At 46.0% G+C, this 25,562-nt stretch overlaps 1 protein-coding gene across 10 annotated transcripts in view; it reads left to right on the forward strand.

Moving 5' to 3' along the window:
• The window catches only part of LOC147426866 (protein HAPLESS 2-like), a 265,821-nt gene that overhangs the window by 54,081 nt on the left and 186,178 nt on the right, over window positions 1–25,562 (forward strand). For all 10 annotated transcript variants that reach the window (XR_015186200.1, XM_086498602.1, XM_086498608.1 and 7 more), the window contains 2 exons: window positions 20,933–21,014; window positions 22,980–23,120. Coding sequence is in view for 9 of the 10 variants with exons in the window: in XM_086498602.1 (XP_086354728.1) it covers window positions 20,933–21,014; window positions 22,980–23,120 (223 nt within the window). In the remaining variant the exon portion in view is untranslated. The remainder of the gene's footprint in view (window positions 1–20,932; window positions 21,015–22,979; window positions 23,121–25,562) is intronic.

Below are 25,562 nucleotides of genomic sequence, written 5' to 3' on the forward strand. Positions count from 1 at the left end.
TTCTCTTTGCCTTGTGGAAAAGCCATTTGACTTTGAAGGAGCGATTGTTTCTTTGGCGCTGTCTGCTTGGAGTGCTCGCAGTCGGCACTTTTCTTAGGGCGCGTTATATTCGCCCCTCTTCTTGCGTCCGTTGCTCAGCTGCAGAAGAGGATATTTGCCACTTGTTGTGCGGTTTCTCCATTACCAGAGACTTCCTTGCGGTGTATCACGTGCATGCGGCTCCGTTTTCTTGGGGTCGTCTTCTAGAAAAGGTTCCGGGCATTTGGCATTTTCTCAGCGACACTACAACATTTCGCGGTCTTCTTTATGCGGGTCAGATAGTTGGCTTATTTAACCTTGTGGCGTCAGCGTAATGCGTACATGTTCCTTCGTACTCATGCAAACCCATTCCCACTCTTCAAGCTTTCTCTTGGGCAACCGTTACAGTTTGCTTTGGAAGTTGGTGATATCACCGTAGAGATACATCAGCTTTCCTATGAATGTTTCTAGCTACTCTGTACAGCTGAGTTTTGTGTTCTTCCCCTTGTATATGACCCTTTCGGTGTGCTTTCCTCGCTTCGAGGTTTCCCACTAGTAAATTAATCAAATCGATCTACAAAAAAAAAAAGTGTGTGTATCCTGTCGAGTATTGTATCTCACTTGTGGAGCACTAGTTCTCATAAAAAAGGCATCCGTTTGTTAGCAATGGAGAAACTTTGCACTCCGAAGCGCCTTGGAGAGCTGTCAGTGATATCTGGCTGCCAGTCAAAGGGAGTCACTATACTTTGATGCTTGCTGGTAATGAGCTAAAGTTGACAAATGGGATGTGGATGTTGCACTATGCTTCAGGTGAAGCTCTAGTGTATTGTGGGGCTCACAAGTGCTATGTACTCTCAATGGTATTTGATCCAGGAGATTCTAGGGATCTTCAAAAGCAGATTCAATACGGATGGATACTTTTGGGTATGCATAGTGGTTGCCTGCTATTGGATCCAGGAATAGCAAGCATGCACCGTTTTCCTTCCGGCTCTTGTCATTGACGGTTTTGGCTTCTTGGGATGCTTCAGTCTCCACAATCTCAGTTTACGATTTTTTTTGGTTGGGTCAGATTTTGGGTTCTATGGGCTATTTGGCACCATCGCAACCTTTTAAGGTTTCAAGGCACTCATGTTGTCCTGTTTCCCTATTTCAAACCGTCGCTTGGTCAAGCGCTGCATTTTGCTTATGATGCTGGGGACATTACTCCTGAAGCCCATAGGGTTTACTTTGACTATTTCTGGCCCTTGGTGACTCATAGTGCTCCGCTGTTTGTATCCCTTCTCTTGTGAGCGTTTTCCTCGTTTTGAGGTCTCCCTCTTGTAAATAAAATCAATAGGATTTACAAAAAAAAAAAGTGTGTGTGTGTGTGTGGTGTTGCATGCTTGTAGTATGCCTTTAGGAATCCTAGAAGGTGAATTAACGGAATCTTGGCCTCTCGGCTGTTCGGTTAGGCAAGGTTGCCTCCGCAGTGCTATGTTGTATGTTATTGCCAGTCACGATGTATCTTGATCACCTGAGCTCTGTTGAGCGTCTGCATGGTTTGTAGTTACCCTTGGCTCATACTTTTATTGACCAGGCCTTTGCGATGACTTGTTGTTTATGCCTTGTAATTAGTAGGGTGATGTACAAGTGATTATGGAAGCTTTGGAATTGTTTGGCATTGAGGCTGGTCTTAAGGTCAACTTTTGTAAATTGAAGCTTCTGCCACTTCGTTCTTGCGATTGGCATAGTGTATTGTGGCTAGGTGAGATTGTTTCTCCGAATGTAATTAGCAGGCAATTGGGGTATCCAATAGGATGGAACGTCACTCACTCTCAAATAATGGATCGGGTTATGCAACGTTTGAATGTCAGATTGCATTACTAGAAGTTACTAGAGTGCCTCAGGCTCTGGAGTCCCTTGGAGACCTTCGACCAGCTGGATTTTCACAGAGATGCGCAGAGTTGGCTTGAGCAGGAGATAGGAGGACCGTTTTGTTGCGAGTTTGCTCCGCTCTTGGGAGAAGCTGCGGAGAGGCCTAGAGCAGCACCAGCCTACTTGCACGGAGGAGCGCCTGAGACAGCCCCTTGTTTGGAACCCCATGGTTAGCACTCAGAAAGGCCACTTGGTTGGTAGTAGGCCTCATGTTTCTTGGGGTCCTAGGGCAGAGAATCCAGCAGGCACTTTAGGTGACTGGCTACAGTTCTTAGGCTTCTCAGAGGAGCTTCAGAGCATCCAGCTACAGGGCATGAGAGGGGTGCAGAGCATGTGTCAAGACATCACAAAGGCAGTACCAGCTGAGTGGCTCACACCTCTCGAGTTAGCAACGCCCAGATGGATGGGGGCCTTCATGAGACTGGAGGTCCTCATTGCAGTTCGGGATTGCTCAGAGATTGTACCCTCCCTGTTTTTTGAGCTATATGGTGAGGGTCGTTTACACTGAGTTTCAGTAGAGGCCCCGCAAGTGGCAGAGTGCTGTTTTTAGAGGATCCGAGCTGTGGGCATCTGTGAGAGGACTTTTGTCATAGATTGTGACCCAGAAGCTCTTGAGACTAGCCACTGAAGGCTGTGTGCTTGGGAGAGTTGTCCATTGGCACGAGTGCAGTGGGATCATGGAGAGTGATTTTGGAGGGACCCTTTCGCTTCAGCCGACCATCAAGGTGTCCCTTTCTTTCAGTACACTGTTTGACTGGGACGTCACAAACTGGCAGCACGGAGAGAGGCTCGTCACATACTGGCTTGTACATAGTAGTCTCTTAGTAGCATGCGCAGCTTGTGACCATCCTGTGGAGAGTCAGCGGCATTGTCTGTGGGACTATCCCATGGCAAAGCAGGTTTGGCTTCGTGTCCTTCGGCTGATGCTTGCTCTTTCCACAACAATGCAATACACTTGGGGGGCAGCTGCTTGGTCCACTCTCACGGACCCGGCACTATAGTTTGAGGTATCCTCCACCAACAGGATGATAGTGATGCAGGGGGGTCGACCTACACTCCAGCCTGCTACAGAGCTGACTCCACAGGAGTGGTGCAATAAGAGAGAGGAGTGTTGGGAGCTCGTCTGCGGCATGACACTCTGGTTGATCTGGCGGGCCCGCTGCTTTAGCATCTTTGAGGCTCGCCTTGTACCACCAGCAGAACAGTTCGAGATCTTTGGCTAGAGCTAATCCATATTCTCAAGGGACAGTTCAAGAGACTCCAAGGCTGCTCCGACCGCATGCGGGAGCATAGAGAGGCTTTCCTTCGACTCTGGCGCCCTGGGCCTTTCTTCAGCATGGTCCAGAGTGTGCTCAGATGGCACTACTGTTCACTTGTGTGGCTTTTCCCTCCTCCCATCTTCTGATTTAGCCTCATTGTACATATGCTGTTTTTTCATTGGGAGAGTCTCCCCTTATTATTGTTGTAGCCCTCTCTAGTAGAGGTGGTTGTAGCCCTATGGGCAGTTTCATTAACTAATAGAAGGATCTTGTTCTCGGGCAAAAAAAAAAAGTTATCCACTTGGTCAATGCATGCTCGTGTGCGGATCGTTCAGAGTATCCTTGTGGAATATATTCAGTTCTTTTTGCCACTGATACATTGGTCTCGTCATTGTCTTGATACTCTTATGTCAGCTATTTTGTCTCATCTATGGCGGACTCATGCTCACAAGAAAGGCTTACGTCTGATGTCGATGGAGAATTGCACTCCTAAACGACTTGGTGCTCTTAATATCTTTGGACTTGCACAGGCTGTCACCAGCGTGTGACTACTATCTATCCTTTTTGTTGATTTCTTTCTTATTATCTATTTACTTTCACTTTTTGGAAACACCCCTCGGGAAATCTAACTGCCCTGCATTGCATAGCTAGTGTGGAACTGTCCAGAGGGAGTCCAGGCCTGAGGGCAAGAGAGCACTAAGGTTGGACAAGGACTATGGTTAGCCAAGTGGGGTCATTGACTAGCCAAAGTGGAATCCTTTGCTACAGAGGCTACATTTCAGTTCTGGATGTGGCCACAGTGTACAAAGAGGGTCGGATGACCTAGACTGGTACAATGGAAGCATCTCCTAAAATTTAGGGAACTGCTATTTTGGGACCTGAAAATGTCTTAGCGTCATTACGTGCAGTTTGACATGGGGATCATTTTGTTACTCTGTGGCCAAGTCAACAGAGGCTGCAGGTGAGATATTTTTAGACCCGAGGGTCTAGAGCGGGAAAATGCACAAATGAGTGACACTTGGCACTCTGAGGCCAGTTTACTACTTATAGAGAAGGCAAAAACGTGATTTATAGTTGGGAGGCTCATTCTGCAAGTTCCTGTCACAGGTTAAGAGCTATGGAGTGCTTGCTTTCCCTCCTATGTACAGTGCGGTGCCAGGAGTGATGCCCTGTACGCTACGCACTGCCCTCTCTCTCCCCTTTGGCAGTATGTTATGCCCCACTAGTGGGCTCTTCATTTGACCAATGTACAGTTGTGTGGGTTCATGCGCGATTGCCGAGGCAAGAGCCTCTTGCACAGGTACTGGATTAGCTAGTGGCTAATCCCCCTGCAGGTACAGGTGAATTCGGAGAGGTTTCACGCCAGAAATCTTGTCCGATTCAAAGGGCAAGTAGCCCTACAGGTGCGGGAGCTCGAGGACTTGCTACGGATGCGACCGGCACGCGAAACGGAGCCCGAAACAGCAAATTACAGCCTGCTGTGTATTTTTGCAGGTTTAGGGTTTTGGCCCTAAACGGACCCTAATACCCCCAGGAGGTTCGGGGACGCAAGGGGACCGCTGTACATGTGATCTGGCGCATTTTCAGGGCTGAAAACAGAGAATTCAGCGTGCTGCAGATTCTCGCCAGGTTTTGCAAAGTGCCCGTATGCGTCGGGAAAGTCATTCAATGCGTGGGAATACTGACTGTGAAGTGTCCTAGTACAGTTATGCTGCCGAGATCGGGCTGGAACAGTGGAAATTCAGCCGAGTTTGTGCGGGGCAGCTTGTAGGGAACCACAGCGTTTATTCCCTCTTTTGAACAATAAAGAAATACCGAAAGGGGCGCCTAAGTTAAGGGCCAATCTGGTGTCCGTCTACTCATACAGGTGCAATCTAGCAGCCTGTATCCCTCTCCCCTTTGTTGTGTCTTGAAAGTACAGGTAAAATAGACGACTAATAATGGGTGAAAGCTAAATCAAGGTTTGAAGTAAAGTCTACCGCCCTTTTTGGATTGAACAGGCCGGTTTCATGGTTCCATCGACGGGATTAAATCACTTTTTCCCATAGAAGTGAGCCTTGGTCAGTTTTGGGCTTGAAGACATAGGGGATCATAGACCAGACACAGGGAATTGCAATTATGGCTGACAGACCAGATGATGTGACTAAAGAGGTTTCCTCTTCACAGGGTCAACAGACACATGAAGTGGGTGAGTCCTCAAGACAACCACAGACAGATGACGATATATTCAGGACCCAGTTGGCTACTGCTGTGGCTATGTTCACACAAGTAATGCAGAATCCGAGGTTTTTAGCCCTTCTGCAACCTCCTGTTCCGTCTCAGCAAGTTGGGTCATTGGATCATATTGAAAAGCCTGTTAAGGCTCGAGCACAGGTGATTCATACCGCACAGTCAATGGAAACACCTGTACACTTGACGGAGAACATGGAGTCTCCACAACCTGTGCCTAAGGTGCAAGAACAGGTGGCTGAGATGCCAGTTTTTCAAGCTGTACCAGTTCAGCCCGCCACCTTTCAGCAGCCCATAGCTGGTTCTAATGGGCAGGGAAGCAACCTACAGGCTATGCAACAGGTCTTCCCACCACCTTCAGTACACCCTGGCTATTTTGGAGGTGGATCGGTATTCCAGAGCATGGCTGGTCATGCACCTGGAAATCAGTTTTACACGCCAGGAACAGTGTTTGGGGGTGCTCAAACGATGATGCCTAACCCCATGTATGGTGTCACGGGTATGCTACCAAGTTTTCAAAGCACTCACGGCCAATTTGGGATGCCACAGGCAAATTTTGGTATGGCTAGAATTACAAATCAGCAGCCAAATATGGCGTTTCCAGGTCAAGTTAATAGCGGCCAAGGAACATAGATGAACCCTAATAGTGTTCCCATGTTTCAGTCACTTCCATATGACAATTTAACGCCGTTGGAGAGGCCAACTCCGTACAAAGAAGGTGGCAAAGGTGTGACTTTCACGACCTTTACAGGGTTTGATGACAGGAAGAAGGCTTTCTCATTCCTCCAGCAGTTTGACAAGGCCTATGCAGGGGGAAACTTTACAGAGGCTTCAAAGGTCCGCAAGGCAGCCACTTTCTTGACAGGGAATGCGGGACAATGGTGGACAACTTTATTGCTTCAAGGGCAAGCTCCGTCCACATGGATTTACTTCAAGCAGATTTTTGCAGCAGCATGGTTATCTGATGACTTTGAAGCAGATGTCATGACAGAATGGCACCAGCTAAATGCTGCCACTTGCAGAAATCTGGATGATTACAATCGGAAGTTTTGGAAAGCTCTACTTCCAGTAACTTCCTATAGGTTTGTGCCATTGACAGAACAGATTGAAAAATACTGTTGTGGCCTACCCAAAGGATTGAGAAAATACTGCACGAAGACAAAAGTCACTACTTTGACGCAGCTCATCGAGGTAGCAAACACTGGCAATGGTTTGCTCAAGGGAGAAGATTGTGAATTTAACACTGGCGTCAAGGCAGGATCAGGCAAGAAAAATTCAGCCAAGAAGCACGTTCCCAATGAGGCTCCTAAAGGGATTCCGGAGTCAGCCAACATAGGGAAAGACAAAGCTACGGCTGAATCAGAAAAAGGACCACCAAAGAAATGGAAAAGACGTTTTCCTCGCGAGTCAGAAGAGCAAAAGAAGGTCCTGAGGACAGAGAATAAATGCTTTATATGTGAGCAGCCTGGCCACATTGCTTACAACTGTCCTACAAAGAAAAGGCCAGCTGATTCTGAAGACAAGGAGGACAGGAAAGGAAAGAAGCCCATGGCTGGTCTAGTGCCAGATATGGTGGACGACAAGCCAAATTCAGATGCAAGTAAGCTTTGCAGAGCACGGGGAAAGGTCAGGGATCAAACAGTGCTTATCTTCTTTGATCCAGGTGCCAAAGCCAACTTTATTTCCCCAGAATTGGCTTCAAAGTTGGGAATCAGACCTGAAGAGATGGGGTATACAGCAGAGGCAGGTTTGGCATGTCCTGGCCATACAGAGGCTGTGACACCCATCATTGGAAAGTTGCGTCTACATCTCTAGTCCTATGTAGATGCTGAAGAATTTTATATCATGCCACTGGACGGATGTGATGTGTTGTTAGGTATTCCTTGGTTGTTTCGTGTACAGGGAATCTTGGATGCCTACAACAAAAAGATCACTGTACACAGCAGGGGAAAGACTCACATTCTGGATGTAAAGCTTAAAGGGGAGTCTATTCCTACTGTATCAGCTTCTGCTATTACTTCTGTAATGAAAAAGCATCTTTCTGCGTACTTGGTTTTTGCACGAGAAGTGTCAGATTGTGATGAATCAAATTTATCTGTGCTAGATAAAGAAAGGTCAATGTTTTTACAACAGTATAGTGACTGTTTTTCCGATTCATTACCGTCTCAATTACCGCCAAAGAGACCCGAGGACCATGCGATAGATTTGGTGCCAGGCAGTAGCCCACCAAATAAGCCTCCGTACAGGGTTAGTGCGGCTCAGCAGAAAGAGATAATGGGCCAAGTACAGGAGTTGTTAGAAAAGGGACTGATTCAGCCCAGTTCATCTCCATTCTGTTCTCCAGTGTTGTTGGTGCAGAAAAAGGATGGCTCATGGCGTATGTGCATCGACTACCGTGCACTGAACAAGAATACCATCAAGAATAGGTTCCCTATACCTAGAATTGATGATATTATGGACAAATTAGAAGGAGCAGCTATATTTAGCAGGATAGATCTAAAGAGTGGGTACCATCAGATCCGCATTAGATCAGAGGATGTGCACAAGACTGCTTTTAGAACGACGTTTGGCCTTTACGAATTTTTAGTGATGCCCTTTGGTCTCACAAATGCTCCTGCTACGTTCAATAGGATGATGGACAGAATTTTCCGTGCACACCAGCAGTTTGTTGGTACATTCTTTGATGACATGATAGTCTACTCAAAGATTGAAGAGGAGCATTGGCATCACTTGGCCATTGTGTTCAAAGAGCTACGCAGTCATAGGTTGCTCATCAATGCAAAGAAAAGTGAGTTCTTTCTGGAAGAGATTCACTTTCTGGGACACATTGTCTCAAAGGATGGTGTCAGAATGGATCCTGCAAAAGTTGAAGCGATCAAGTCATGGCCAAATTTGAAGACGGTGCATGATGTCCGAAGCTTTTTGGGACTATGCTCCTATTACAGAAGGTTTATCCGAAATTTCGCTGAGATTGCTCTTCAAAAGAAGGCAGTCACCTTTAGATGGACACAGAAAGAGATTTCAGCTTTTAATCTCTTAAAGGAAAAGATGACTTCAGATCCAGTCATTGTGTTGCCAGATCTTAGGAAGTCATGTGTGGTCCAGTGTGATGCCTGCGGTAGTAGCATTGGTGCAGTGCTAATGCAAGATGGCAGGGTAGTAGCCTATGAGAGCAGAATTTTGCAAGGGCCAGAGATGACCATGCAGGTCTATGAGAAAGAGTACTGGCTGTGATTCATGCGCTCTTAAGTTGGAAACACTACCTGCTAGGTGCAGATTTCGTTGTCCAAACGGACCATCAGACCTTGCGATACTTCTTGACACAGACAAAGTTATCTGAGAAGCATATGCGATGGGCAAATATCTTGTCCATGTTCCATTTTCAGATTGTGCATGTGGAAGGCAAGAAGAACGTTGTGGCTGATGCCTTGTCAAGGAAGCCACAAATTTCAGCTGTGTCAATTCCTTATCATCATGAACTTGATGATATGAGAGAACAGTATGCAAATGATGAAGATTTTGCAAGGGTCTTCGAGCAACTAATGGATGGACAACGTCATGAACACTATCTTCTTAAAGACGGGTTCATGATGATGCATGGCAGATTGTGTGTCACAAAGCCATTGCGACGCAGAGTTATGGAAGAGAGTCATGTCCCACCGTATGCAAGGCATCGTGGTATTGATACTACAGTTAAAGCGGTTGAGACATTCTTCTATTGGCCTACATTGAGAAGGGATGTGGATGCCTTTGTGCGAGAATGCCTAATATGCCAAAAGGTCAAGTTTGACAGGCAAAAGGCACCAGGGTTATTGCAACCACTACCTATTCCAGATAAACCATGGGAAAGTATTGCTATGGATTTTATCTTTGAGCTTCCGAGAACGCAGACAGGAAACGATGGTATTTGGACCATTATTTGCAGATTCAGCAAACAGGCTCATTTTATTCCTGTCAGGAAGAAGATAAAGCCAGATCAGATGGCACGCTTGTTTATGAGCAATATTTTCAAGTATCATGGCATGCCATAGTCGATTGTTAGCGACCGTGATCCACGCATGACAAGTTTGTTCTGGAGAGGCTTGTTTGAGAATATGGGCACCACGCTTAAATTCTCTTCGTCATTTCATCCTCAAACAGATGGGCAGTCAGAAGAGGCAAATTCTACTGTCCTAGATCTGCTGAAGTGTTATGTGTCAGAGCATAAAAAAAAGTGGGAGCAGTATTTGCCATTGGTGGAGTATGCATACAATAATACAGTGCATTCATCAACTGGCAAGGCACCCTTTGAGATAGTTGAAGGTGGCAAGAAAGTTCCTCCCATACTGCATACAAAGGACAAGATATTTGAAGCAGATAAGTATGTTCAGGACATGGATGAAATGTACAAGAAGGTCAAAGTGGCCTTAGAAAGGACTCAGGCAAAGCAAAAGAAAGCAGCTGATCGTCACCGTCGTGAAGTGGTATATTCACTTGGTGATTGGGTGCTTTTACGCTTTGAAAAGGCAAGGTTAAAGAAGATGAAGGGCAAGGAAAGACTGTTTCCAAAGATCAGCATGCGTTACTATGGGCCTTTTCAAGTGTGCGACATAATTAGTGATGTTGCATATAGGCTGAAATTACATGACAGTTGGAAGATTCACAATGCGTTTCATGTGAGTCTTCTCAGACCCTATGTGGGTGATGTGCCAGAAGATATGCCAGCTGAAGATCAGCCGGAAGTCGAGGAACTTGACGAGATCTTGGTCCCGGAACAGATTTTGGCACACAAAGAAAGGAAAGTGAAAGGCAAGGTTGCTAGGCGTTACTTGGTAAAGTTCAGAAACTATCCACCAATGGATGCTAAGTGGATGGAAGAAGGTGAACTTGCAGAGTCACCAACTGTGTTATCACTTTACCTGGAAGCCTTCGATTTGCAACCTACCTTGACCCCTTGAGTTTCAAAGCTACATGGATTGTCAGTGTGACAATGGCTTCTGGAACAAATGATGTACATGGTATTTAAAGTGAGCTCAAATGAAATACCTGTTACATGAATGTTAGAGCTCTACAGATTGTCAGTTTGGCAATTGCTCTTATGGAATGTCCAAAAGTTTGGTTAGTGCTATAGAAGTGAGTATTTCTTGTCAGTTTGTCAAGGATACAGTGATTGCTTCTATTCAAGAGTACATGTGTAACTGCATTCTTAAACTGTCGGTTTGGGTATGCTCGAAAGTGTTACGGGATCCAACGTGTACTATAAGACAGTGGCAAAATGTGCAGCTACCATTTTGTCATTGGAAAGTTAGTGACTCAAAGCAATGGCAGAGTGCGAAGCTACCACTATGTCATTGGGACAGGGTTCACACGCAAGCAATACATGAGTCGACGAGGTGTTGAATACACCAGGGTTGACAATGAGCATGTATGTGTCGTACATGTGTCAACAGGTGTTGAATACATCAGTGTTGACTAGGAGCATGAACGACATAGATGCAAACGAGGACGTTTGAGATTTCAAGAGGGGGGTATGTCACCAGCGTGTGACTACTATCTATCCTTTTTGTTGATTTCTTTCTTATTATCTATTTACTTTCACTTTTTGGAAACACCCCTCGGGAAATCTAACTGCCCTGCATTGCATAGCTAGTGTGGAACTGTCCAGAGGGAGTCCAGGCCTGAGGGCAAGAGAGCACTAAGGTTGGACAAGGACTATGGTTAGCCAAGTGGGGTCATTGACTAGCCAAAGTGGAATCCTTTGCTACAGAGGCTACATTTCAGTTCTGGATGTGGCCACAGTGTACAAAGAGGGTCGGATGACCTAGACTGGTACAATGGAAGCATCTCCTAAAATTTAGGGAACTGCTATTTTGGGACCTGAAAATGTCTTCGCGTCATTACGTGCAGTTTGACATGGGGATCATTTTGTTACTCTGTGGCCAAGTCAACAGAGACTGCAGGTGAGATATTTTTAGACCCGAGGGTCTAAAGCGGGAAAATGCACAAATGAGTGACACTTGGCACTCTGAGGCCAGTTTACTACTTATAGAGAAGGCAAAAACGTGATTTATAGTTGGGAGGCTCATTCTGCAAGTTCCTGTCACAGGTTAAGAGCTATGGAGTGCTTGCTTTCCCTCCTATGTACAGTGCGGTGCCAGGAGTGATGCCCTGCACGCTACGCACTGCCCTCCCTCTCCCCTTTGGCAGTATGTTATGCCCCTCTAGTGGGCTCTTCATTTGACCAATGTACAGTTGTGTGGGTTCATGCGCGATTGCCGAGGCAAGAGCCTCTTGCACAGGTACTGGATTAGCTAGTGGCTAATCCCCCTGCAGGTACAGGTGAATTCGAAGAGGTTTCACGCCAGAAATCTCGTCCGATTCAAAGGGCAAGTAGCCCTACAGGTGCGGGAGCTCGAGGACTTGCTACGGATGCATCCGGCACGCGAAACGGAGCTCGAAACAGCAAATTACAGCCTGCTGTGTATTTTTGCAGGTTTAGGGTTTTGGCCCTAAACGGACCCTAATACCCCCAGGAGGTTCGGGGACGCAAGGGGACCGCTGTACAGGTGATCTGGCGCATTTTCAGGGCTGAAAACAGAGAATTCAGCGTGCTGCAGATTCTCGCCAGGTTTTGCAAAGTGCCCGTATGCGTCGGGAAAGTCATTCAATGCGTGGGAATACTGACTGTGAAGTGTCCTAGTACAGTTATGCTGCCGAAATCGGGCTGGAACAGTGGAAATTCAGCCGAGTTTGTGCGGGGCAGCTTGTAGGGAACCACAACGTTTATTCCCTCTTTTGAACAATAAAGAAATACCGAAAGGGGCGCCTAAGTTAGGGGCCAATCTGGTTTCCGTCTACTCATACAGGTGCAATCTAGCAGCCTGTATCCCTCTCCCCTTTGTTGTGTCTTGAAAGTACAGGTAAAATAGACGACTAATAATGGGTGAAAGCTAAATCAAGGTTTGAAGTAAAGTCTACCGCCCTTTTTGGATTGAACAGGCCGGTTTCACAGCCATGTTCTTGCCAGGAAAGCTATGCTGCTGCCTGCACTTGCGCGACAAAACTGGAGAGTCTTCACTGGAGTTGGACATTCTCTCTTACTTTGGTCGACCGCTCGCCTCGCCAAGCTTACTTTCTCTTGTCATGGCATTCGTGTGGTTGACGATGTGGTCGATGTGGCTATATACACTTTTGAGTTTCCTTTCGCCGCTCGCCGTTTCGGATTGGGCATGCATTACCGACAGTTTTGGAGAGAGCTTCAACACATATTGCTTAATTTCTTGCCCATTACACCTTTGTCTGATGGTATTCGCATGTTTGATTGGAATCTTCGGGAAACGGCTTTTCGTGATATTTCTCCTAGTAGAGTTTACACTCTTCTTCTACTGCTGCTGATCATTGTAATGTCCTTTGGCACATGTGCAAATCTGATATCTGGTGGACGAAGCTTCTCTCTACCCTGTGGAAAAGCCATCTGCCTCTGAAGGAGCGATTGTTTCCTTCGCCGTGTATCAGCTGGTATGCAGAGATACATTAGCTTTCCTATGAATGCTTCTAGCCATATTGTGCAGCCGAACAATTTTGTGCTCTTCCCCTTGTATATGATCCTTCTGTGGGTTTTCCTCGTCTTGAGGTTTCCCACTTGTAAATTAATCGCAAAGATTTATAAAAAAGTGTGTGTGGTGTTGTGTTTGAGTGTAACATGTGTGTGTGTGTGTGTGTGTGTGTGGGGTGTTGAGCGTGTGTGTGTGTGTGAGAGAGAGTGTGGTCGCGAACCCTGCCGAGCACTCTGTCGCGCAATTCTGCCTGCACGTCCTCTGTGCAGCGCGCCAGAGCTGAGGTTTGCCCCTGTCTACTCGCCACTCTCCCAGCTGCTCTGCGCGAGTGCCCCAAGCCTTGTAGGTGTTCCGCCCTCTCTGCCCTGAGCCTGCTCGCCCATTGTCAGCCCTCTGTGCGACCTGCTGCATCAACAGCGCCTGGCAGTTTGCAGCCCGTGATAGTATACAGTTTTACAGGGGTTTTATTTTGCAAGATGTATGTCCTCTATGGGAGATGTATATATTTATGAGGACTCTGTAAATAGATAAAGTAAAACAAAAATACAAACAAAGTCTTTTGTTTTGGTTTTTGGTTGTGGTCCGTACTGCATGTCAGAGTTCCTGTGTGTTTTCAAGTGTCGTAAAGCCATGGACAATGTCTCGTAGAGTGCTTCTGAAATCAAAATTTGTCTATATGAAGACTTTGAAGAGGCCCGAAAAGCTTGGAATGGTCAGGCACCTGCCGGACATGCATCTTGATCTTGATGCTGCTTGGTATCGCTTTGGGTGCAAAGTGTTATTTATGACTATGGCACGCATGACATGTAGTGCACTCGAGGAGATGTCAAGGATGCGAAGCAAGCTTGTCAACGGCTGGAAGTGTTGGCTGATTTGCGGCCTTTGTCTAACTCTGAGATGTCGGAGTTGTGAGAAGCTTGTGTGTGTATTCAGCATAATGACAAGTGAAAACTTGCTAAATGGCAGACGCGTGCCTGTCAACAATCTTTCATTGATAAAGACTGTGCTTCGAAGCAATTCTTTAAGCATTTGCATCATACAAGGGTCTCACAAGCAGTCAAGCGGGTTATGCTTTCCTCAGGTGTTTGGACTTCTTCAAAACAAGACCTTGTCGATGCGATGGTTTTGCATTATCGACAGGTGTTTGCTACTTCTTCTCAGGCATCTTCGGTTGCTTGACATGCATGTCGATTGATGCTTTCCTTTGTTCACCCGATCATATCCTCGCAAGATGCATGTTGTCTTGACTCTTGAGAACCCGTTCACTGCCTCAGAATTGCATAGTGCGTTGCTTGCTTTGGGCCGTTGGCGGTCTCCCGGTTGGGATAGGCTTACTGTTGAATTTTTCCTCTCCTTCTGGGAGGCTCTTGAACAACCATTTGTTTTCATGATAAATGTAGCATGGGAGAAACAGGATTTGCCACTATCTTGGAAAGAAGGTTTACTCAAATTTTTGCCTAGACAAGCGCTTTGCGAGCAATTCTCTCACTGGCGTCCGATTACTTTGATGCCGGTAGTTTACAAGCTATTGGCTAAGATGCTGGCGCACCGCATTAAGGACCATCCTTTTGCAAGACTCCATGAGGCTCAATATGGTTTCATTCCTCGTAGCCAGATTATGGACAGTCTGACTAATGTTATGATTGACATGGAGTATGCTAAGTACACTCAACGGGATGTGCTGGTTATGCAAGTTGATATTGAAAAGGCCTTTGACACTGTTTAGTGGGACTTCATCGATTACAATGCTTTCAAGAGGGGGGTATGTCACAAACGGGTGACATGGCATGGCTCTGGACACACTCACCGAGTGGGGCACGGACACCCCGATTGGCCGGCATGACACGTGGCTGATAGTCCCGGAAAAACCGTTGACATGCTGACGTGGCATACCGTACGGACTTTCGCATTTTCCGGCGCTTTTTATGTTGAGAGGCTGACGTGGCAGCGTACGGATCTCCGCAAATTACGGAGGCTGCTTTTTTAGCACTGGCTGGTTTTTGTACAGATCATTGCTTTATTTTTAGAAGCTTTTGGATTACTGCTTTTGGGGCTCTGCTTTTGGGCATCCCTTGTAACTTCAGATCATCTGGACGCAGAGTCTGAGAGTGAGAACCCTCCCACTCTCTTGTAATTTGAACACAGATTAATACAAAAAGAAATACCGAAAGGGGCGCAAGTCTTTGGGGCCAATATCTCTAGGCACGGAACTCCGCCGGGCCGTGTCGGATCAGGTGCGAATTGTGAACCGTTTTGAAGTGAATCTCTGCTGTGTCGCTGTACAATCTTGACTTGGAGTGTCCAAGTTTGTTACACAGCTCTCAACCAAAGCATTCTGTCAATGAGTGCCGACAGAGGAGGTGAAGAAAGAATGGTGAGTTTTGCTTTTGAGAACCGCATCAACACTCTCACATCAGTCAGATTTTGTGTAGCACCAAGTGTTTTCTCTCCAACGGTCAGAGAAGAGTCGTCAATTACATCAACCACAAAGTCCAAGCCACAAAGCCTAAAGCATTTGGTGGAAGCAAGTGGGCCTACGCTCTCTCTATGTCTAGAGAGTTCAAGTCAAGTACGACCACCCAAGCGTCGCCGCCGCATGCAAAATGGAAAGCCGATTGAGGTAGACTCTTTTCACCGAGTCAATTTTTGAACCCAATATGGAGGATTATGTGGGCTTCAACAAGAGGTAGAGGCTTATGGTGAAGGTGTCACCTTGTGAACACTTAAGGTATGCAACTCTAGTGCTCAAATCCCTGTCCTACACCCAACATGGATAATCACAATAGGCTAGAAGTTTTTCCTTTTCGTTTCTTGCAACACATGCATGTAAATGTGTACATTGATAGGAAGATATACTACTAGCAAAAGATTGTTTTCTTGTTTGGACCAGAGATGCTTGACGAAAACCTTAGATCCTACGTCCCATCATCCTACCCATTCTCGATTATTCCCACTCTTTTGATGTAAGCATCTTTATTCTATTCTAGCCTTTTGCTCTTCTTAGCTCTTGCTCAAGTTTTCCACCTATGTATAAACCTTTATGAATCACTAAGTCATTCCAAAAAAGAAAAAAAACGTTTGTAATTGTCTACTCAATGATTTACTACCATGGCAAGTGTCTCTTTTCCCACATTCAGTGGCAAGAAGGGAGAAGACATCACTACCGATTTTTTGGATAACTTTGATATCGCTTGTGTGGTTTCCAACAAGGATGATGACGCTTCACGGCTACAAATCTTTCCTCTACTGATGAAAGTAGAGGCCAAGTCTTGGTACAATGCTTTGCCCCAAGCTACCAAGGATGTATGGGACTTACTACGTGCTGTATTCGTGAAGAGGTTTGATGGAGGCACAAACTCATAAACGTTATGGCAGTTGCTGACAGAGTTAAAGATGGGAGGTCTGCTAGAGTATGCCACTTACGAATCCAAGTTTGTGGATTTGTGGGAGCGATGGGTTTCCTCACTGGAGGAAGATGAAGGAGCGCCTAATTTCTTGAAGAAAGACCGTTTCATTGCTGGCCTGTGGTCGTCGCTTAAAGAGAAGGTGAAGGGGCGATTCCCTGCAACATATGAGTTGGCATTGGAAGTAGCCCGTCTTAAAGACAAGAAGCTGCGCATGCAACCAAGAGTCAACGAGTCATAGCAATCAAGCCGAGTCCGACTAACCTTTGTAACTGCAACAGCCACTCAAAGAACCAAACCATGAGAGGCATTAGCAAAGCAGCAAGACCTGTTGAGCCGCATTACTACTCAGTTGGAGAATCTATCCGTGCATTTGGTGCAACAAGGGCATGCACACAACCGCAATCAAGATCAAGTGAGAGGACAACGAAGGTAGAACCAAGAATACCACTGCTACAATTATGGGAAGATGGCCATGGCATGTATTATTGCCCACACCAAGGAGACAGAATTTCAACAGAGGAGCCAGACAAAACTAGATTTCACCACCGAGAGCAAGACCACTACCGAGGGCACCACAACAAGCACCACCCGTTAAAATCCTACAACCACCCTCTCAACCACATCCACCACCACCACCACAACCTCTCATTCCACCCTTACCCCCACCACTAGGTGGCAACTAGACAGTAATTATCATTAGTCTTGAAGGTAAGGGAAAGAAGAAAGTGGAGGAGGATATCAAGGGAGTGGCGAAAGGTAAGATCAAGGTTAAAGGAGTAGATACCATGGGGGTAAAGCGCGCTAGGCATGGTGAATCTTCCCTAAAGGAAGAAAAGATGAAAATTAAAGGGGAAGACATTGTAGATTTCTCTTTGGGTGAATGTTCTAAACCATATGATTTGGTTCAAGATGTTTCCGCGCAGGGCCCAAAAATCACCTCGCCCTAGTTACTCCACCTAGCACCTAGGGTGAAGAGAATGGAAAAAGATGGTTAGCACAAGACGACCGAAGCCAAAGATAGCTGGGGCTATTTCTGGGAGGAATCTAGATGACATACTACCAATGATGGATGCTCACATCAAAGGGCAACACATCTCAAATATCTACATCGATGGTGGTGCACAAATATGCGTCATGAGTGAAAAAATGATGCACCGTTTGGGTTTAGAGGTGAGTAGGCCGGCACCATGCCGAGCCAAAATGGCAAATAATGTAAAAGTTCAATGTGTTGGTGTCATAAATGCAGTTAGGGTAAAGGTGTTCAACACTGAGGTGGATGTGGACATCTTTGTTATGCCACACATGGGGGAGGGCTATCCTATTACTCTAGGAAGGCCTTGGCTTATGGCTATGAGAGCTAAGCAAGACTGGGACACTCGCATAATCCAGATGAAGGATGCAAAAGGGAAGCCAATACTTTATGACATAAAGACAGGTCGGCAACGCAACATGGATCTAGAAACCTCTAGGGATGAGTTTTCTAGTAGTGACTCTTCAACCATTTTAGAGGAGGAGTCAACAATGACTGAAGAAAGTGACAAAATACAAAAGGGGTTGACAAGCACACTCCTCTGTCAAGAAGCTCCATTTTGCAGGCTTCAAACGGCACCAAAAAGCTCCATATTTGATTGAAAAAATGCCTTTTGTATTAGGGTACCTTCAACTTTAGAAACCGCCCTTTAATTGGTCCATCTGGCATCCCAAATTGGCAATTTTGGAAGGGGTAGCCGACTTGTTTTTTATCTTCTCTAGCTGCTTTCCACTTTTTTCACTTGGGGGGGTGCTGGCTTGAGAGAGGAGTGCTCTAGCGATGTCGCTAGTGCCCCTTGGTATTTTTTCTTTTTTATCTTTATTTTTTGCTTCATCTCCTTCCTCCCTTTCTATTTACGCCCCATTTGATTTGGGCTTTGAACACCAATCTTGGTGCAATAGCAGCAGCCCTAGACACTTATGGTGTCACACGTGTGAGCATATTGTTATGCCATCATTTGGTCATTGGCATTTGATTTGGGCTTTGAACACCAATCTTGGTGCAATAGCAGCAGCCCTAGACACTTATGGTGTCACACGTGTGAGCATATTGTTATGCCATCATTTGGTCATTGGCAGCCAACATATTGAGAGGTTATTTTTGGGCAGCTTCAAGGACACATTCCAGGATGCCCTTTACTTCTTCTCTCATTGTGGACTAGAGGGTTGTCACCTCGCATGTGCAATGGCATGGTCGCCAACACTTTCTTGGCAATTCCCTTCGATCGGAGAGTTTCCATTGGAGCAAGGCTTTCTCCTCGACTTTGGCTCAGTGATCTCCTCGCTAGGCCTATTTTCTTTCGCAAAAAGGAATATGCCAGGTGCATCAGGTCGTGGTGATACTCGACATGTGCTTTTATTTCCCGACTCTGCATCTCAATTTCGCTTGGGGCACCATTACTCTTCTCTCTGGCGGGAGATTCAGAGGATGCTTGCTGATTTTTCCATTGTTCCTCCTTTGAATGTGGACTCACATTTTTCTGATTGGAAGCTTGCTGACTAGAGGCTGGACTGCATTTCTGCTGCCAATGTTTATGCTTTATTACAATTTGATGTATGGATTGTGCGGCATGGTAATCAACTGTGGTCCCTCTCCAAATCAGCCTTGTGGTGGAGGCGAACCTTGGCTAGTATCTAGCAAAATTATCTACTTTTGAAGGAACGTATTTTCTTGTGGCATTGCTTGGTGGGAGTTTTACCTGTTGGTAGCTTGTTGCATTCTCGGCATATTGCGCCTTCTCATTGTCTTAGATGTCATGATGCTGAGGAGACTGTGCCGCACTTAATGTGGGGCTATCGCTGCTCCCAATTGTTCATTCGGTAGGTGTCGTCTGCTCTTCGGTTGCGTTTTCCCTCTGCTACTTTCCACAAACGGTTTTGGCTTTTTGGGGAGTTTCTGTCTCTACAGTCTCAGTTTACAGTCTTTTTTGTGTGGGTCAGATTTTGGGTTTTGTGGACCATTTGGCACCATCACAACTCCTTGATGTTTCGAGGCATTGTTGTTGACCAGGATCCCTACTTCAAATTTTCGCTGGGTCAGGCAGCGTTGCATTTTGCCTATGATGCTGGGGACATCACTCTTGATGCCTATAGGATTTATTTTGACTATTTTTAGCCCTTGGAGCCCCATGCTGCTCCACTTTTTGTATCTTTTCTGCTTGGTGGGTTTTCCTTGCTTTGAGGTTTCCCCTTTGTGTGTGTGTGTGTGTGTGTGGAAGAATTCGATGAGATTGTGAGCGACAAAGTTCAAGACAAAATGTGGTGCAAGTGAGGGCCGTGCAGGAGAGAAAGCAGAGGTGGAGGGCAGTGGTAGACTATGAGCGCAGCCTTTTTTTTTTTTTTTGGGGGGGGGGGGGGGGGGTTATTTGATGTGAATCCCAAAAAGTAACCCTTTTCTTTAGCAGAGAGCGAGTATGTAGTAACTATGTCACATTGTATTGTACCATGCTTGTATTGTGAGGCAATATGCTTTGAACAACTAAATTATGTTTCTTTTTTTTTTCCGAGAAAAAGATCCTTCTATTAGTTAATGAAACTGCCCATAGGGCTACAACCACCTCTACAGGAGAGGGCTACAATAATCCCGAGGGGGAGACTCTCCCAATGAAAACAGAGCATATGTACAATGAGGCTAATTCAAGAGGTAGGAGGGAAAAGCCACATAGGTGGACAGTAATGCCATCTGAGCACACCCTGGACCATGGTAAAGAAAGGCCCAAGGTGCTAGAGTCGAAGGAAAGCCTCTCTACGCTCCTGCATGCAGTCGGAGCTGCCCTGGAGTCTCTCGAACTGTCCTTTGAGAGTATGGATCAGCTCTAGCCAAAGATCCCGAACTGTCTCTGCTGGTGGTACAAGGCAAGCCTCAAAGATGCGGAAGCAACGGGCCCGCCAGATGAACCAGAGTGTCAGGCCACAGATGAGCTCCCAACACTCCTCTCTCCCACTGCACCACTCCTATGGAGTAAGCTCTGTTAGCAGGCTGGAGTGGAGGTGGACTCCCCTGCATCACAATCATCCTGCTCCTGGAGGATAGCTCAAACTGAAGTGCCGGGCCCGTGAAAGAGGACCAAGCAGCTGCCCCCCAAGTGTACTGCCGTGCTGTAGAAAGAGCTGGCATCAGCCGAAGAACACGAAGCCAAACCTGATGCGCCAAAGGACAGTCCCAAAGACAGTGACGCTGACTCTCCACAAGATGGTCACAAGCTGTGCATGCTGCCGAGAGACCACTATGTACTAGCCAGCTCCCAACTGCTGTAGCTCGATGTGCAACCAACCACCTAAATTATGTTTCTTAATATAAGCTAAAACAAGAACACTAGTAGTGCTTCAGTTTTGTACGAGCTCCCTTGTCTTAGTACTCCTTTCTATTTCTTGAAAGTTTTTTTCTATACAGTATGTTTAAGAAAGGCACCCAAAACTTTCCCTTAGTTTAGTACAGAATGTTACCATAGGTTTCATTAGTGTGGAGTGGTTCAAACGTGTTGCTGTCATGAATATCTGTGCAAATTTTTTCCTTCTTAACTGTGATATCACTTTTCAGGTTTCCAACATACACTGTTAGTGAGGGACAGATGGAGTTCAAGATAACAATAGAAGTATTCATTGGGTATGATACACTGCTGGTAAAGAGTTGAATATGCATGTGATTTGTAGCCTTTTGAATTATGACATTTGTACATTTATGTACAATAGCTAGTACAAAAGTGTCAATGACAAGGGTTACATATTGTTAGTCCTCAATGATTACTTAGAGCACATGGCATTGACAAAAGTGGCTTGTTGGAACTTGAGAAGGTGGCTATAGGCTCATTCCATTCTTTGTTAGTCTGGATGTCTTTCGTAGTGATATAGTTGGAAGTAGGGAAGATTTTATAGGCTGTGAGTGTGTATGAGTGAGAATGCGCAGATCTTTGTAAGTGTATGCAGAAAGGAAAGTGTTTTTGCGTCTGTTGTTGTGCCATGAATGAGGCTTATTGCATAGTACACAGAGGCAACCCATTGCGTTGAGAGCACTTTGTCACAAACATAGATTTCTGTGGTAATCTAGTTGAGAACAGGGAGTTTCTACTTAGAGAAAATCTGTCTGTTGAAGCAGTAATTCTTATGGTGATTTTGGTAATTTACCATGGAGCTTGCACCACTTGGTCACTCAACTTTCTTTGCTTTTCTTTGGAGCTTGAATATCCATAAAGTAGTTCTGGGACCCTCTTTTTATTTGCACCTTCACCCTCATAGAAATAAGTGAATAGAGGCAATAAAAAGGTGTTTGATACTTGAAAATATATCTCGTCCATGAATTTGTTTGAGTAGTTTTCTCTTAATGCAATTCCTTGTCCAAGTCATGTTGTTTTGTTGCAAGCCTTTGGTCTTCGTTCTGCAATATCTGCAATGAGTTTAATATTCAAGACATGCTTGGTTTAAAAAGCGTCCATATTTTCAAAGTCTAAAAGGCAAACTCTGCACAAGAATTTCCAGCAGCCAAGGAATGTAAGCGTGTGAAAAAATGCACGAAAGAGTGGACATTTTAGTATCCATGGAGGGCCCGTCCCTTCAAGGGTCACACAACTGCTTCTGTGCAAAGAGGTCAGCAGGATTCTTGGGTGGACAATTCATAAAAGATCTCCTCGAAGATGAGCATACACACTGGAATCTTCAATCGGAGCAATTAGCAAAGCTTGGTGTTTGAGGCCTATCATAGCTTGGCCATGGGGCTGTAATCACAGGGAATGGCATTCTTTTAGGGGCTCACATTCCCTGTTCTGCGTTCCCTTTTTCTGTTCCGGTCCCCGTTCCATGTGATAGCTGTGAGTATGTCATCACAGGAAATAGCAATTCTCGCTCGTTCCGGTTCCGAGCTCCCCATTCCCATTTTGCGTTCCATGTGACTATATATGGGGCACTGGATAGGAGAAATCCAGAGTACCAGGCTTGCATGGGATCATGTTGATTCTGGTAAGGATTGTTTGAAACAATGGACATAGTAGATACAAGGCACAACTGCATTGTCACGGGTTAATGAGAGGATGGTGGTGAACAACGTGATCTGATGCTTTTCTATAGAAGAATTCAGCAAAATACCCTACTCTTTGGACTGACTCGTGTTGAGGTTTATGCTGCCATCGATCTGGGTGGTTGCTAGGCTGTAGGTAAAGGTTTGGGAACAAGGATAGATGAGCTGCACGGTTCAGTAGGTTCAATTGCAACTGGGCTTCAAGCAGCAATCAGACATAGGATATCCTCATCAAGGGCAGAGCTGCAAATCTGGGTGTCTGAATGGAAGCTGAATGGAAAGGAGTAAGCCATAGAAGCCAGCTGTTGTAGCTTCACAATAGGGTACATTAAGTACAGTACCCAGGCTTTGAAAATACAAAAGTTTTGTGTACTCTGATAATCTTTGTGCACTTCAGAAAGCGAGAAAATAAAAAATTCAGACAAGAATCTTTCAGAATCGTTGTTCTACGCTATTGCATGCATTTAGAAGAACTTATCTTGGTTTTTTGTGCTTCGTTTCTGCTGGCCTTGCTAGTTCATCAAAACTGCTTGAATAAATTATACTAATGTTGGAGTTTGTGTCTAATTTTTTGCAGTCCAAGTTAGTTTTATCCCCTTGGGACCTTCTGGCTGCAACTAGTGATAAATCAGTGACTGCCAGGCTGCATGGGGATCTTGCAGGCTACAAACAAATGCCAGAATTCCAAAGTGTATATTTTTCACGGCCTCCAAAAACTGTACTCTCTCTCTCTCTCTCTCTCTCTCTCTCTCTGTCTTCTTCTTCTTCTTCTTCTCCTTCTCTCTCTCTCTCTCTCTCTCTCTCTCTCTCTCTCTCTCTCTCTCTCTCTCACATTGTATAGCTCAGTTCACACGTTTCACGCCTTTCGCCTTTCACACCTATCCGCTTAGTTTAGGATTCCGCAGTATTTATATCTTGTTATCCCTAGTCTAGTTTAATTTAATTTAATTTATTTTGTTAATCTGACTTGATATCAAATACACCGCATTGTAACTTCCTGGTCTCATAGGTCACTTTGGCCTTTTGAAGACGTTAATATAACATTTCATCTCTCTCTCTCTCTCTCTCTCTCTCTCTCTCTCTCTCTCTCTCTCTCTCTCCCCCCCTCGTGTCCCCCCCCCCGGGCTCTCTCTCTCTCTCTCTCTCTCTCTCTCTCTCTCTGAACATACTGAGGGCACTTGGCCACACCGCCTCGCGATCGCCGTCAGTGTGGGTGCACATGTACATCCAGTGCCGCGCCCACTGCTAGAGTGGGTGCACATGCGCATCTAACCCCCTTGCGGACGGCGATCAAGCATGAGGAAGACGAACGAAAAAGCCGACCCCCTAGAGGATGCCATTCGAAAATGCAAAGAGGAAATGACGGAGACCATCACCAAGATGAACCGCAATCTCTGGGGCACAAAAAACATTCTTGAAGGACGTGTGCTGATCCAAGAGAGCAAGATAAGCACGCTGGAAGACCAAGTGACGACCCAAGAGGAAGAGATCACGTCACTCAAGAAAGAACTCGCCGAAGCCCGATCAAGAAACACACTGGAAGAGGGCGAACTGCAACCCTCAGTAATTGAAGAAATCAACATGATCAAGGAACAAGTACGGGCCATCAAAGAGGGAGAAGAACAGCACAAAGAAATGACGACTTCTTGGGTGGATGTTCTTACCAAAACCCAACAGAAGGCGGATGAAGCCGAGAAATGGATCAAGGTGGCCAAGAAAGGAAAAGACAAGGAGATAACGCCCACGTCCACACCCAACAACATCATTAACCAGACACTAGAGGAGGAGCAGAGGAGAAGGGTGCGCGCCTTACATGTGAGAATTTGCGGTCTTAAAGACAAAGGCAATGTGGACGAAGAAGTAAAAGAACTCACAGCCTTGATGGGGATTCATGAGCCGACACACACAAGGGCATGGAGAGTGGGCAACATAAAGAAAAATGGAGGCAGTGGAGAAACCTCAAAAGAAAGAGCACTCATCCTCCGTTTTCCCTCCATGGAAGCAAAGAAGTCATTCTTGAAGAAAAGACCAACTCTTAAAGAGACTGGCATCTTTCTTGGGGACGATCTCACTCTCTCGCAGATCGCTCATATGCAGGAGGTAATGCCGGAGATTAGAGCGGCAAGGGGAAAAGGCAAGATCGCTTTTTACCGAGACGGAAAAGTGGTAATACTTGAGCGACGCTCCACATGACGGTGCGAGACTTATGGGACCACACTCAAAGTAGCTGCCTGGAGCTGCAATGGATCTATGCGTCTTGATGTGGGTGCTTTTGAGGATAGCTTTACTGGAAGAGACATCATCTTTTACTCTGAGACACACCAGGCCCCTGGGCAATCCATGCCTCACATCAGTGGATATAGGTGGGAGACAGCCTACAGACAGGAGACACGCTCAGAGCACAGAGGGCGGGGCTCGGGAGGAGTGGTAGTGTTATTTAGAGAGGATCTGCAGCCACTGATACATATAGCCCGCAGGGACGAGCAGGCTAGGTACATGTGGGTGAGACTGAAAGCAGAGACAGGGAGATACCTCTATCTAGCTATTTGTTACTTTCCCCCGAGCACATCAATTTATGCACCACCCAGAGGACAGTCCCCTTTCTCTATTTTGGATGATGACATATGGGAGTTCTATAGGGACGGTGACATTATCATCCTCGGGGACTTCAATGCTAGGACTGCACATCACCAAGCAGTGTTTTATGATACTTCAGAGGAGATGCTAAGAGAGATAGAGGTGGCAGAGACGGGCCTTTCCTGACTATCACACGATATGGAATATACTGAGTATGGACGACACCTGATAGACATGGGCACTGCACATGGATTGGCCATCTTGAACGGCCTACAGAGATTTCCTGCTGTCTGCGGGAGGCTTTACATGCTTCCCACACAGACATGGAGCCAACACGGTGGACTATGTCATGGCACAACCGAATCTCATCTCTAGTATCGAGGATCTCACTGTTGGGCCCAGACCGGTCGGGGTGGCGGTGGATCATGCTCTGGTGTCAATGACCATCTCCTTCCATTTCAGTGCAGCACACAGGCCACGAGTAGCAGTCCCTACTCGCTACACATTCACAAGGGAGACGGACTCTGTATACATGGACGGAATCTACAGACGCCTATGCACTGAGGACCCGGGGCGACCTCTG

This window comes from Adiantum capillus-veneris, chromosome 24 (genome assembly GCF_014529385.1).
Source record: "Adiantum capillus-veneris isolate H3 chromosome 24, ASM1452938v2, whole genome shotgun sequence".
NCBI classification, from domain to species: domain Eukaryota; kingdom Viridiplantae; phylum Streptophyta; class Polypodiopsida; order Polypodiales; family Pteridaceae; genus Adiantum; species Adiantum capillus-veneris.